The sequence below is a fragment of the Symphodus melops genome (assembly GCF_947650265.1).
Source record: "Symphodus melops genome assembly, chromosome: 14".
In the NCBI taxonomy this organism is placed as follows: Eukaryota; Metazoa; Chordata; class Actinopteri; order Labriformes; family Labridae; genus Symphodus; species Symphodus melops.
The window spans coordinates 18,610,187-18,623,434 of NC_136704.1; the positions used below are offsets into that span (position 1 = coordinate 18,610,187).

At 42.6% G+C, this 13,248-nt stretch overlaps 2 protein-coding genes across 2 annotated transcripts in view; one reads left to right on the forward strand and one right to left on the reverse strand.

Annotated features, from left to right (window-relative positions):
• LOC306834855 (uncharacterized protein) overlaps window positions 1–13,248 on the reverse strand; it is a 103,766-nt gene that overhangs the window by 58,374 nt on the left and 32,144 nt on the right. The gene's annotated exons all lie outside the window — the stretch shown is intronic.
• rps6ka3b (ribosomal protein S6 kinase, polypeptide 3b) overlaps window positions 1–13,248 on the forward strand; it is a 45,682-nt gene that overhangs the window by 5,133 nt on the left and 27,301 nt on the right. Inside the window, exon 2 of the mRNA XM_079361075.1 lies at window positions 3,208–3,267. Coding sequence (XP_079217201.1) covers window positions 3,208–3,267 — 60 coding nt within the window. The remainder of the gene's footprint in view (window positions 1–3,207; window positions 3,268–13,248) is intronic.

Here is a 13,248-nt window from a genome sequence, read left to right on the forward strand (position 1 = left end):
ATGGTAATAAACTGCGTACATGGAGCCAAAGAGTCTGACACGGTCGGGGACATGATGGAGGTACTGCATGATGTTAAAGAACAGGTGTGTGCCGGTGTTAATAAATCAACAGTCAGTTATGGTAATTGGACTGCTGATTTGCTCGTTTATCTGAAGGAGAGGCCGTTGGAGCTGCAGCAGTGACTCAGACACTCGGCTCACTGGTGACCGTTTTAATGTTGTAACATTTTAATGTGTCTAACCACATCCCCACCATCAACATGTTATGATGGGACTTGTTCCATCCTTGTTTTATTACTCATTAAGTCTGCATTATGGGGAACTTTTAACAATGTTAAACAATACAATACAGAGGGCACACACACCATCAGTGATCGACACTGTCACACCACTGTTTCTGCGGTCTTTTGGAGATTTATTTCAAACTCGGGCTGGCACTTTTAGTTAAATGTTTGATTGAATTCAGTTATTTTGCACTAAAAGAAATGTTGCTCAGTCTTCAGCTGTTGAGCGGTTGTTTGGAATCACAGTGCTTTTATTTTGAAATAAAGTAAGGACTTTGTGGTAGGTTGAAGTTTATGACGTTAACTAACCATGGAATAAAAAAAAAACAGCTTAAAGGAATGTTAATAAAGTGACATTTTAGATTTCACGGTGATATAGTTCAAACTCGTCAGCTGAGTGAAATGAGACATGAAACCTGTGCTGTTGTTTTCAGCTGTGACTGCAAGGAGACACTGGAGGCTCATCCACAGCGCGCTTAAAGAGACAAATTGGCATTTAATGTGATTTAAAAAAAATAATGCATTCATTTCAGACCTTGATTAATTGCAAATTAAGTCGTTAATCCAAACACATTCATCCAGAAAGATCCACGGATAACTTCACGTTTGTTTAATCACAGACTGTCTGAAGGTTTTTAATTCTTTAATCTGACCCTGCAGCCCCCCCATACAGCTCTGTCCTCTCTGTCAACTTCTGTCTCTCCCTTCCTCTCCTTATAATCCATCACTCCTCCTCTGTGTGCTCCATTTCCTCTCTATCTGTCTCTCCCTCTCCCTCTCTCTCTCTCTCGCTCTCTCTCTCTCTCTCTCTCCCTTTGCTGTGTAGTTTTCAGGCTTATCCTCCCCGCGCTGCACTTACCGGCAAAGTAAATACTCACCATAATCGCTTTTATTGTTATTATTGTTTTAGTCGAGCAGTGCTATCAGTGCTATCAGTGTCTGAATCACAGCTGTTGTTGAGCAGGGGAGCCGACAGGCTGCTAATCTGCCTTATGTAATGCTAATTCATTCATATCTGTTGTTTTTATTTTACCTTTTGGCCCGAGCAGACGAGTCGGAGGGTGTAAGATTGTTGGCCTGCTGAAAACTCTCACTCTACATCCATCTGCTGTTTTTGATATTTATCTATAACTGGCTTGAACTCTGTTTGATTCCTCTGTCACTTGGAGCATCAGGGACGCGATATGAAGTTTTTTTTCTTTTCTTTTTTCTTCTCATATAAAGACGCCTACTCGGTGAGCCGTGCATATTCACCTCTGAATGCTCGGTGGCACATATTGAAAACACATCATGAATATAGGCAGCAGGAGGCCTTGATGTGACCAAAGAACGAACCTGATGTTCAGGAAATTAATATAAAAGGAGACGGAAGACTTCGAAACAGCGGAACACTTTAATCTTGCGAGATGAGGCAGTTTGCTTTAACACTTCACGACTATACAAAGAATAAAGGCTGCCTTACTCTGGTATGCATACGCTCTCATACTACGCACACACACACACGTAGTGGGAGTCTTCGAACAGACAAAAGTAAACTGTGAATAATCAAAAAATGTCTGTGTGATTCTATCTAAGAAGACAAAAGGTCACTTGGTTTATGGTCAGCCGCACACATAGTTAATACAGTGAATAAGAATAAAGCCTTGCTTTTCTCTAACACCTGATCTCCTCTGCACTGACGTATACAGCCCCGGATTACTGTGCATCACTTAGTTAGAAAACATGCTGAATACATTCTCCTGTTTCAGGTTCACCGGGTACAGGAACTGCAGGGATTGAAGCTGCTTTTACATGATTCTTTTTACAACTCCTGGGTTACTCCAAATCTCCTCTGAAGGCTTTCATCGTTTATTCACGGATCAATCTCTTTAAATCTTTGCACAGTCACTCAAATCAGTATGCAAAAATGACTCACAAACGCATCTAAACCCCCACATGAAACACCCTCCAGCCATAACATTACGGCCACCTGTGCAAGCGAACATACTCCAATACAAGCGTTCTGCACTGAATTGAACGTTTCACAAAGCTTTTACATGTTCAGCTTTTGTTGACGCGGTCAGAAAGGCGAGAGTTTTTTTAATTACTGACGTTGTAGTGGGCGGTGGAGTGGATTAACATTTTGCCCACTCACGAGGCGCTCGCTCATAAGGTCACGGCTGATTGGTTCATATCGTGAACCAGCTGCACCTTTTAGCAGAGTGACGAGTTACTATCTGTTACTGCTGGACTGATGGTCACCAGTAACAGGATGGACGCACGCTGAGGTCATTAAGGATCACATTTTCTCTTTTCTCCATCGAAGGACAGTGATACCAATTAATTTGACAACTGGATGATTTCATTATTAATTTCTAAAAAAGTCAAAAAAGGTCATATTTAGAGAGAGTCATTATGTGCTACATGGTTTCATCCCATTCGATTAGTCATTGTGAGGGTTTTATATTCAAGATATTCAAGTACTTGTTTTTTTCTCTTTTTGTCCAAAAAGAAATGATCTACTGGTTATTCATTTCAGCAGATTACATACAGAAATGTCAAACTTGAAGCTAGACTTCATATAATTAAGTTTTATTGAGGTAAAGTTATCTTTGTTGGTCACATAGAGTGTTTTGAAAAGTCTCTGCGTGCTTCGTAGGAATCTTAAAAGTGTTAGAAATGGTCCTTTCTCTTTATTACACATTGCATGACTACAATACACGTTTAACAACACAAACCTGCAATGTGTAACGAGCCCTGTGCGCTGATTATTGGCAGTGATGCGTTGGTGTTTTCAGCCATTGTTCAGGTGAACATGTTTGGACCTGAAGCTGTGACGTTGATCCGCCTGGTTCACGCAGGGAGCCGCAGTAATTACCATGCCAACGCTGCACGTCAGGTGTGTGTGTGTTAACGTGCGACGTCTTTGTCTGTGTGATTACAGGATGCGCATCACGACCCCGAGGACTCGGTGGGCGATGACGACTCCATGCCTCCATGCACCGTAAGTGTGAATCCTGGTTTTTTTTTAAATTTTTTTTTTTTTTAAACACAACACAGAGGAGGCTCCAAGAGCGTGTCTGGAGGTTTCTGTTAGTCTTTCCCGACCTTAAATGGGATTCAATGTAAACACAATGAGAGCTGTGTTTGGACTAACAACATTGTAACACTGATGGAAGCTGTTTGTGTATGTGTCTGCTGTTGAAGAATAAGCGGCTCACCTGGTCATTTCTACACTCGCGCATTTTCATATTTCTGCGCGTGTTTTGGTTACAAAGCTGAGTTTTGCTCTTTGATGATGTTTGAGAAAACTGACGCCCACTCGGGCCAGATAATTGCCAGTTTGAAAGTGAAGCGTTGTGTGGCTCTCCATTAAAATCATGAGTCATCTTCAAGCTGAAAAAAAAATAAAATCCTCCCTCAGATCCTCCGCACGGCTCGATATTGTCATTTCTTTGTAAGATTGTTACGATTTCAGGAGGAATTCCTGGATTAGAGTTGATGATTTAGATGATGATAAACCCTCGTTCCCTCAGTCACACTCATCCACTTCTTGAATCACTTCCTCTGCCCCAGTTTCAAAGCGTGCACAAACTTTAATTTGATGTTGTAACAGCTCTGTAAAATGTGCATGTTCAGGAGGAACTGGACCACAAAGCATTGCAGCTTATGAAAAGGAAGCTTCTCTGCAAAACAGTGATAAATATTTGTGTCATGCAACCTGTAAAAAAAAAAAAACATCTTTTGTGACAATTAAGGAGTAAAGATTGTGAGAACTCTGGACCTCTTTTTTTAAGTAGTTATTTTTTTGTCATCGATTGATCATTTATCGACATTTTGTCTGTTTTACTTGCTTTTTTAAAAGTTAAGATGCTCTTTTACTCATTCACAAAGGCGGCTGTGGCTCAGTGGTAGAGTCGGCCTTAAAGCGCAAGGTGAACCCAGCAAAGACAGAAAACAGGCTGTCTCACTTCACATCTGTCGCTAACACTGTTAGCACCGCTAGTTTGAATGATAACTTGGTGGAAAGATTTGACTGATGGTGACCGAAGATTGTGCGTTTGTCGAGGCGGACACGAGCCGTGATCACGGAGAACAACCGCTACAAGAGTGGAAAAGATGAACGAGGAGAGCACGGCAGAAGTGAGGGTTGTTTGCAAAGTGCAGACTCATGGACAGCTTTCATCGCAGAGCCGTGTGTCACCATCGCCTTTGAATTCACTCAGAACTGACATTTAAAGACACCCAGTACTGATGAGCAACACACAAAACATAGCGGACCCCCTTCAAGCAAAGGCCGAGGAGTGTGGCGTGGAGGGAAAAGTGTGTGCGCGTGTACACGACAACGGCAGATCCATGTCCAGTCCGCCATGTTTTTTTTCCAGTAAAAATTTTTTAATTTGTAAGTAATAAGTCGCGTGTTCTTAAGGTAATGAGAGAGGCCTAGTTTTTGAAATGAATTGAAAAAGCCTATCCCTACATAAACTGTCCAAACAGAACATCTTCTAATTGACAGTGTTAGTCTCATCAGTCCTCTGTGGTGCGTCCCAGTTTCAGACTTACAGCCTACATAGAAGCCACCTGCCCAAATACGCACGAAACAAGAGAAGAAGAAGAAACGTCTGTCTCTCTCAGAAGTAGGATGAAGATGATCTATGTAGGATATAAAAGGACGAGTTCAGGTGAAACAAACACATAGACGACGTGACTTTCCCAGCTCACACAGCTGTGATAATGTCCTACATCTCCCAGAATGCCTTTACACCAGAATACTGGAGTGTAAAGGCTTTCTGTAGTAAAAAAAGGTACCCTCACTCAGAGGAGGAAGTTTGAAGATGACTCATCCACTCTCATATTTGTTTGGGTGTGTCTGTTATTCAGAATTCATTTTCACCGAGCGCTGTCTGATAATCTCATATCTCCATTTGATTGAACTCTGACTGACACAAATCAGAAATCAAATTAAATTCTGATCCGGACTGATGGATTTGTCACCTCGTGTTTGTATTTTGATGGGAACGTGAGGCCCGTGTGATGTCTCTGCCGCAGCTAATCTCAGAGCCAAGGCGAAGCAGCAGAATCAGCAGCAGTTGAATGTGATCCTCTGCTGCAGGAGTTTCTGCACTGCAGCTGAACGCGCACGCTGACGGAGGGCAGACATGTTTGAATATTAAAGGAAACGATTGCATCACACCGACATGTCTTTCGATGCCATGGCAGGAAAAACAAGAAGTCCTCGTCAAACAGTATTGGCCATTTTTAATCACAAAGAATTGCAGGTAAACTCCTGCCAAATGATGCATCGTGTTGAAAAGTACAGATCCTCCAAATCTTCACATTGACATATTTTTATCCAAATGCTGCTTCGATGCCGCACCACGTTTGTATTGCTGCTACGTCTCTTGGCTGGTAGTAGCAGCAGCTGTAGGTAAGGCGTATACATGCCACAGACTTCTGTTCTCTTTTGGAGTTCTCTCTGTAGCCGTATTGGGATTCTTAAAATGGGGATAAGGACTTATCCTGTTTTTTTTAAATCAGGATATGTTGTGATCAAAGACAAAAACATGATACCAAAAAAATCCTGATCAAAACTGAGGAAAAAGTAAAAGAGGTTATTTTTTTTATTTATCTTAAAAAACACCTTGGTACTTTCTCTTTCTTATGTCACCACAAGCTCAGGCTTTGCTTATTCTTTATTTCATCTTTGTTTTACAAATCTTTCAACTAAAAACATCTGCATATCTCCCTTAAAACTCTGAGGAATTAGCTACTTTTCCTTAAGAGTGATGGAATAGTTTATTATCTTAAGGGAGACACTTAATCATCAAGAAATCCATCAGGCAATAATTAAAGATGACCATAGCCTTAGTGATTTGACAAGCAGGCGCAGCATGTTAGGATTGTGTAGGTGAGCTTAGCATGTAACAGCATACTTACACTTACACGGCTGTAGGATGTTTCTTTTATGAATAACTGCAGAGCTGAATTCATGTGAAACAACTTCAAGGGTAACATCATGCTTTTTTTGATCTGCACACAGACACATGCAGCTTTGGTTAAAAAGAGTGTGAGCACATGTTGTTCCCATCAATCCCATTATACTGTATATGTGTGTGTGTGTGTGTGTGTGTGCGCGCTGCAGACTCCGGATAGTGAGGTAATGAGTGCTCAGCTCTTCTCAGACAGTAGATCTATAAACCATCTCCTCTGCATTTAAAAATCGATGCTTGCAGCTGCTCTGCCTGCCTGCTGCAGACACACACACACACACACACACACACACGCACGCACGCACGCACACACACACAGACACACAGACACACACACACACACACATACACAGACACACGTCTGCAGGCAGGAAGCTTGAGGTGAAAACAGTACGAACATCACATCGTGCGTACGTGTGTGTGTGAGGATGAATATATTACAGGGCTGTTAATGAGTGTGTCCGACTTTTCCACTGGCTCAAATGAATGTAATGTAATGAATGTCTTCTGTGTGTGTGTGTGTGTGTGTGTGTGTGTGTGTGTGTGTGTGTGTGTGTGTGTGTGTGTGTGTGTGTGTGTGTGTGTGTGTGTGTGTGTGTGTGTGTGTGTGTGTGTGTGTGTGTGTGTGTGTGTGTGTGTGTGTGTGTGTGTGTGTGGATTGAGACACTGCATATGTGTGTTGTCTTGAAGGTGACAGATGTTGACGCTCGTTGGGACATCATAGACAGCAGCACATATACAGGGGTCTGACTGGTAAAGTCCCCCCTTACCTGATTCTATCCATATAGAACCAGCAAAACCAACAAAATGAAAGAACAACAGGATCTTTACAGACACATTGACACTTTACGATACACACACACACACACACACACACACACACACACACACACACACACACACACACACACACACACCTGAACAACGAGATCCTAGAGTCAGATCCTTGTTGTGTAACAGATGATAACACACACCTCACTGCTAGTTCAGATATGAGTGCAAGTTTGGCAACCACTAATTTCACACACCGACTGCACCGCTCAGTGTTGAGTCAGTGGCAGACACACACACACACACACACACACACACACACACACACACACACACACACAGATGCCCCCAGCGAGTCCTAAAATGTTTTCCAGACAGCGTGATGAACATCGCTGCTCTCTGAGGGACTGACCAACATCTGCTGCTGCCATCTGCTGCTGCTCATTGTGTGTGCGTGTGTGCGTGTGTGTGCGCGTGTGCCCTGGACATACAGAGTATCATGTTTGGACCCATGATGAGGTCACTTGTTCACTGTGGGAGAGACAGACACTGACCTCAGACTGTAGACAAAACAACGATAAACACACATGAGATTTGAAGTTCAAATATTTCATTTGTTCTGAAATGTCATTGCTGATTCTGTTTGCTTTCAGTTTCACTTTTGACTGTTTTATATTCTTTACATGTTACGTACAAGTGGTCAGCTATTCAGGGTCACAAGCTATGTTTTTTGAGAGCTGGATTAGTGACTTTCTATGTATTTAGCTGAGGTGTCCCTTCCTCTGGTTATAAATAAGTGAAGCCAGAATATCCCACAATGGGTTCAGGCTCTTACTCATTTTTAGGCTACAGTCTGTGCATCCGAGATCAGCGCTTAGAGCCATAGTATAGATGCCCCGCCCCATTTGCTAATCCAGATCTTCATTTGGACAACATGATCTTCACTAATACAATTTATTGATAAAAATCATATTATTCCCGAGCCTTATTACTCTTATTTTTATTATAAAGTTTAACCCATGTCCCATAAGTTAACATGGAGGAAGCAGAGCTTACCGATTCTGCAGCCAGTCAGCAGGGGGAGCTCCACGTGTTTTGGCTTCACTTTCAATAACTGTTGTGTCCATCTTTTTATACGGACCAGATCTCCTGAACAGTCTGCCAAAAAGTAAATATTATGATGACATAACTCACCATGTTTCATCTTTTGATGTAGTTATTCCAGTACCGAATGCTTACGAAATGTGTATGAAAGTAATCTTTGACTACTGATCTGAAAATCAAAGTAAATAACCATGTAACACGAAAACACTACCAAGTGTTTCGATGAAAGTCAACAGACATTTTTTTTTTTTAAAGAAACAGTAAAAAGAAAACAGAAGTTTTTTTACAACAGACGATATTTGCCCCATCGGTGCGTTTTACACAGCGTTGTTCACATACACAAACTGACACTTCCAAGATGATGAGAGAGACGTTTTCAAACCACTGACCTAGTTACATCAGAGAAACCTTTGATTGATTGATTGCATAATTGGATCAGGCATTATTACCCTGTTAAGTGAGCAGTGGACTTGTTTTAAAGCCCACATTATTGGCAGAGCAGGGGGAAGGGAGCTCGTCCAATCAGGTGCCTGATCAGTTTAAGAGAAGTGACAAAAACGGACGAGAATCGTGTTGTAATCATGTCATTATTGTTGCTGTTCTGTGAGCCGAGTCACAGACGATTGTTCAAGCTCCACCTTTCCCTTCCGCTTTACGGCATGTACACTATCTCACATGACAGCCGGACGATCGAACATCTGGAGAAAAAAAGCTGCTCGAGTTTTCTGCTCGACCTGAAACGTCAAAAAAAGCTTACAATGACAGGATAACACATCAGCGTGTTCTTCTTTCTCTCAGTACATGCCTCCTTTCGGTCAATGAGTTTATGAAATTCAAACTGTGAATGTGTCAACCTGAGTAATTAAATATTGCGCTGCCTTCAGGTGCCTGTCAGAGGTATAAATTAGGTCTTTACATTAATTTATCCAGGGCTGGTATACTGAGGAAGAATGCTGTTTTTCAGGACTGTTCACGAGGCTTCCCAGAGTAAGTCTGATCTGTTGGCCAACAGTAGCTGCCTTTCTCATGAGAACTAACCCTAAAGCAGCCATAATTATTGTTCTATAAATCAGGACACAAAGGGAACAATCATCCACATTTTTATAGATACCAAATTGGTGACTAGAATCTTTGATGCTGCCTGAAAACAGTGGTGATTATGTTGATCTTTGCTGCTGGGTTTAAGGAGGAGTCCATGTTCGAGATTGTAGTCGACTGATAAAAGCACATTTCAAGCTTTGTCATGGACAGAAGCCCGAAGCAAACAGGCATCCTCTGTTTTCCACTAACATTTATTTTCAGAAGATCTCAACTTATTTTTCTTAATATGGAAAACAATTTGTTTTACAGACATTTCAATCAAGCTGAATAAAAAAATAAATCTAGAACAGATTGTGTGCTGTACTTGTGAGTGTTTATAGAGATAAATAAAACCTACTGATACCTGATGGGCCAATACTTCTTAGACCTGATTACTTCAATGTAACCCAGAACACTTCTCAAACTAAACTCCAGATCCCAGAATACAACATTTTTGTTCAGAATGAATTAAGATGAAAGAAAATAAGAGGAGCAGAAAGTCGATATTTGAGTTGAGTGTTTATGACATTGGTAAATACTCAGGCTTGATGAAGTCTGTCTCCACATGAGGACCCTCATTTCTCCGCTCAGTCATTATTTTCTGAAAGAATATTAAAGGCGACTTTAATTATTCATCACCGCCCAGGAGAAGGGACATCATTACAAATGTGAAAATGTTATGAAGTTTCTCACACGAGAAGTCATTTTTCAGATTTCATAAATCACTAAATGACCTCGTGTGTGTGTGTGTGTGTGTGTGTGTGTGTGTGTGTGTGTGTGTGTGTGTGTGTGTGTGTGTGTGTGTGTGTGTGTGTGTGTGTGTGTGTGTGTGTGTGTGTGTGTGTGTGTGTGTGTGTGTGTGTGTGTGTGTGTGTGTGTGTGTGTGTGTGTGTGTGTGTGTGTGTGTGTGTGTGTGTGTGTGTGTGTGTGTGTACGTGTGTGTGGTTGTCTGTACGTTGCATTCTCTGGCAGATGGTGTTTAATCTTCTTCAGCCATCTGGACTGACTTTCTCCAGTGTCTTTTAAACGCCCACACACACAAACACGCCAAACACTACTCTCTTAATCAACATGCTCAGGTGTGTGCGTGTGTATTTGTGTGTGTGCGTGTTTGTCTGTCTGTGCCCGTGAGGGATCAAGTAGACGAGACATCCCGTGGAAAAAGTCATCCACTTACGGTTTGAACGTAACTTGGATCAGGGAGTCGTGTGTGTGTGTGTGTGTGTGTGTGTGTGTGTGTGTGTGTGTGTGTGTGTGTGTGTGTGTGTGTGTGTTCTAATCAAGGACACAAAAACAAAAGGAGTCAGCTTGGGTCATTCTGTTCGCTCTTTAAAAGGAGCTATTTCAGTGTATGGGTTCGACACTCAGCGGTTATTTTGTGTACATCTGTGGTCATCCTTTTGTGTATGTGTGTGTGTGTGTGTGTGTGTGTGTGTGTGTGTGTGTGTGTGTGTTTGTGTTGGGGGAGAGAGGAATTATGTTCACTCAGGCCTAAACACCTAAAATGGAAACCTGGGCCGCGCCCACACTGGCGAGAGTGGTTATTGATGGGTGCAGAGGGAGCGACTGAAAGAGGAAATATTGATTGATAGGAAGAGGCACAAAGCGAGGGAGGGATAGTGTGTCTCTGTGAGTGTGTGTGTCTCTCTGTGTGTGTGTGTGTGTGTGTGTGTGTGTGTGTGTGTGTGTGGGGTAATAAGTGAGGAGAAGCAGATAATAAGAGAGAAAGAAGAATCCTTTTTTTTTTTTTTCCCTGTGCGTTTGTTTCAGTCAGGACCGCTCTCCTTCTCCCACAGGGTCAGAGAGTGTATGTGTGTGTGTGTGTGTGTGTGTGTGTCAGTGTGAGCGTGCGCCTGTGTTGTGACTTGTGAATGAGGCATTGTGGGTATTGCCATTGTGAGGTCATGGGTTGATGATGTAATCTGTGTCACCCGGCGCCGTTTTTCCTGAACGCAACTTTCTTGGTCTCTCTCCAGGAAACTGACCAACCACAGAGTAACAACATCAACAACACACACACACACACGTTCACATTCTCATTATTATACTTAACAAAAGACTCCATGATGTGAGTCCAGAAAGCAGTTGATGACTTCACATGTCTGTATTTACCCAACATTATCCCAATGCTAAATGACTGATAAGTCTGTGTACTGTTTGATTGATGCATCCTGTTGTTCTCGATGTTGTAGGCTTGACAGAGTTGTGCGGGGATAAGATGCAGTCCATATTTTAAAAGCAGCAACACAAGATCTTAATCTGATATTGTCCAGTAACTGAGAAAGGAAACACACCGGAAAGAGCCCCTCGGACTCTGAATAAACTCCCCACTGGGGCTAATTTAAACCGTAAACACACACCAACAATGTGTGTGTGTGTGTGTGTGTGTGTGTGTGTGTCTGCGTGTGTGTGTGTGTGTGCGTGTGTGTCTGCGTGTGTGTGTGTGTGTCGGGAGTTTCCTGAAAGCTTTCATGAGGACGTGGAAGAAGGACTGATGGGGAGGAAGATGCAGGACACGAGGAGGAAGAGAAAGAGGAATAGAGCCCTTCCCCCCCCCTCTCGAGAGTTTACCTGACCTGGGCTGGAATTTGGCATGAAGACTCGAAAACCAAAGGACTCGTCTCATTTCTACCCCTCCTCCTCCTCCTCTTCCTCCTCTCTGTCTCCTGTGGAATTTCATGTCCAACGCTCGTTGATCTTCCCCTTCTTTACTCACACATATCGCTGTAAAGTGTACGTTTAGTCCCACATGACGTTTTGTTTCTTTTTCTCCACTTTCTATGTCCTCCACTCTACTTGTCTCCTTTCCTATTCCTCCTTTTTCCCCATCAGTTTATTTTTCTTTCCATACTTCTCTCTTTTCAATTTATTTTTTCAACTTTTCTTTTCTTACTTTTTATTCCTCCTCCTTATGTTTTGCTTCTTTTTTGTTTCTTTTTCCCTCACCACTTTCCTAACCTTTTTATTTCATCTTTCCGCTCCCCTTTTTCACTCTTTCCTTGCCTCTGTCCTCTTTCCTGTCCTCTCTGTCCTCATGTCTTCTCCCTACCTCTCCTCCTTTTTTTTTTCCTAACCCCTTTGTTTTTCCTTTCCTTTTTCATATCTTTTTTTGTCTCCCACTTTACTTACCTTTCTGCATGTCCCCTTCCCCAAACATCACAGACACAAGACTCTTCAACACATGAACAAAAGAGTAGGCGTCAGACGAGAGAATATTTAAAGCTGGTTGTGTCCCAGCAGTGCCTCCGTGTCTGTCCCACAGTGACATTGTGTATTTGTCTGTGTGGCCAACGGGAGGCCTCCAAGGACAGATGTGTGCCTTCCTGTGCAGATGTTGTTGCCAGGGAAACAATGACAGGACATGCTTTAATCTGCAAGATGAACAGCTGGAGGGTTTTCCTGTGTGTGCGTGCATGCATGCTTGTCTGTATTTCAGTGTGCCCGTGTGTGTGTGTGTGTGTGTGTGTGTGTGTGTGTGTGTGTGTGTGTGTGTGTGTGTGTGTGTGTGTGTGTGTGTGTGTGTGTTCCCTCCGGCCGCTGTGTGCTGCGACAAGTTCTCCAGTTAATCACTTTGCTCTGCGTTGTGACAGCAGAGGAGCGACGATGAAGACACTTTTATTTCACGTTCTGAGCAGGCAGTTTCAGGTACAGTTAACACACACACACACACACACACACAGAGAGAACACACACACAGAACACACAGAACACACACCATGCAGAGACACAGACTGTTATTACAGATTGTCTTTTTTTGGCTGTCTGAGTTTGTTTTATTTGGTGTGATTCACACAGTCTCTTTCTGGCACGATCTCACTTTGTTAATATTGTTATAGGAGTCAGTGTGTGTGTGTGTGTGTGTGTGTGTGTGTGTGTGTGTGTGTGTGTGTGTGTGTGTGTGTGTGTGTGTGTGTGTGTGTGTGTGTGTGTGTGTGTGTGTGTGTGTGTGTGTGTGTGTGTGTGTGTGTGTGTGTGTGTGTGTGTGTGTGTGTGTGTGTGTGTTGTATTTTGAGCAGAGGTGTCACTTTGCATTGGCAGTA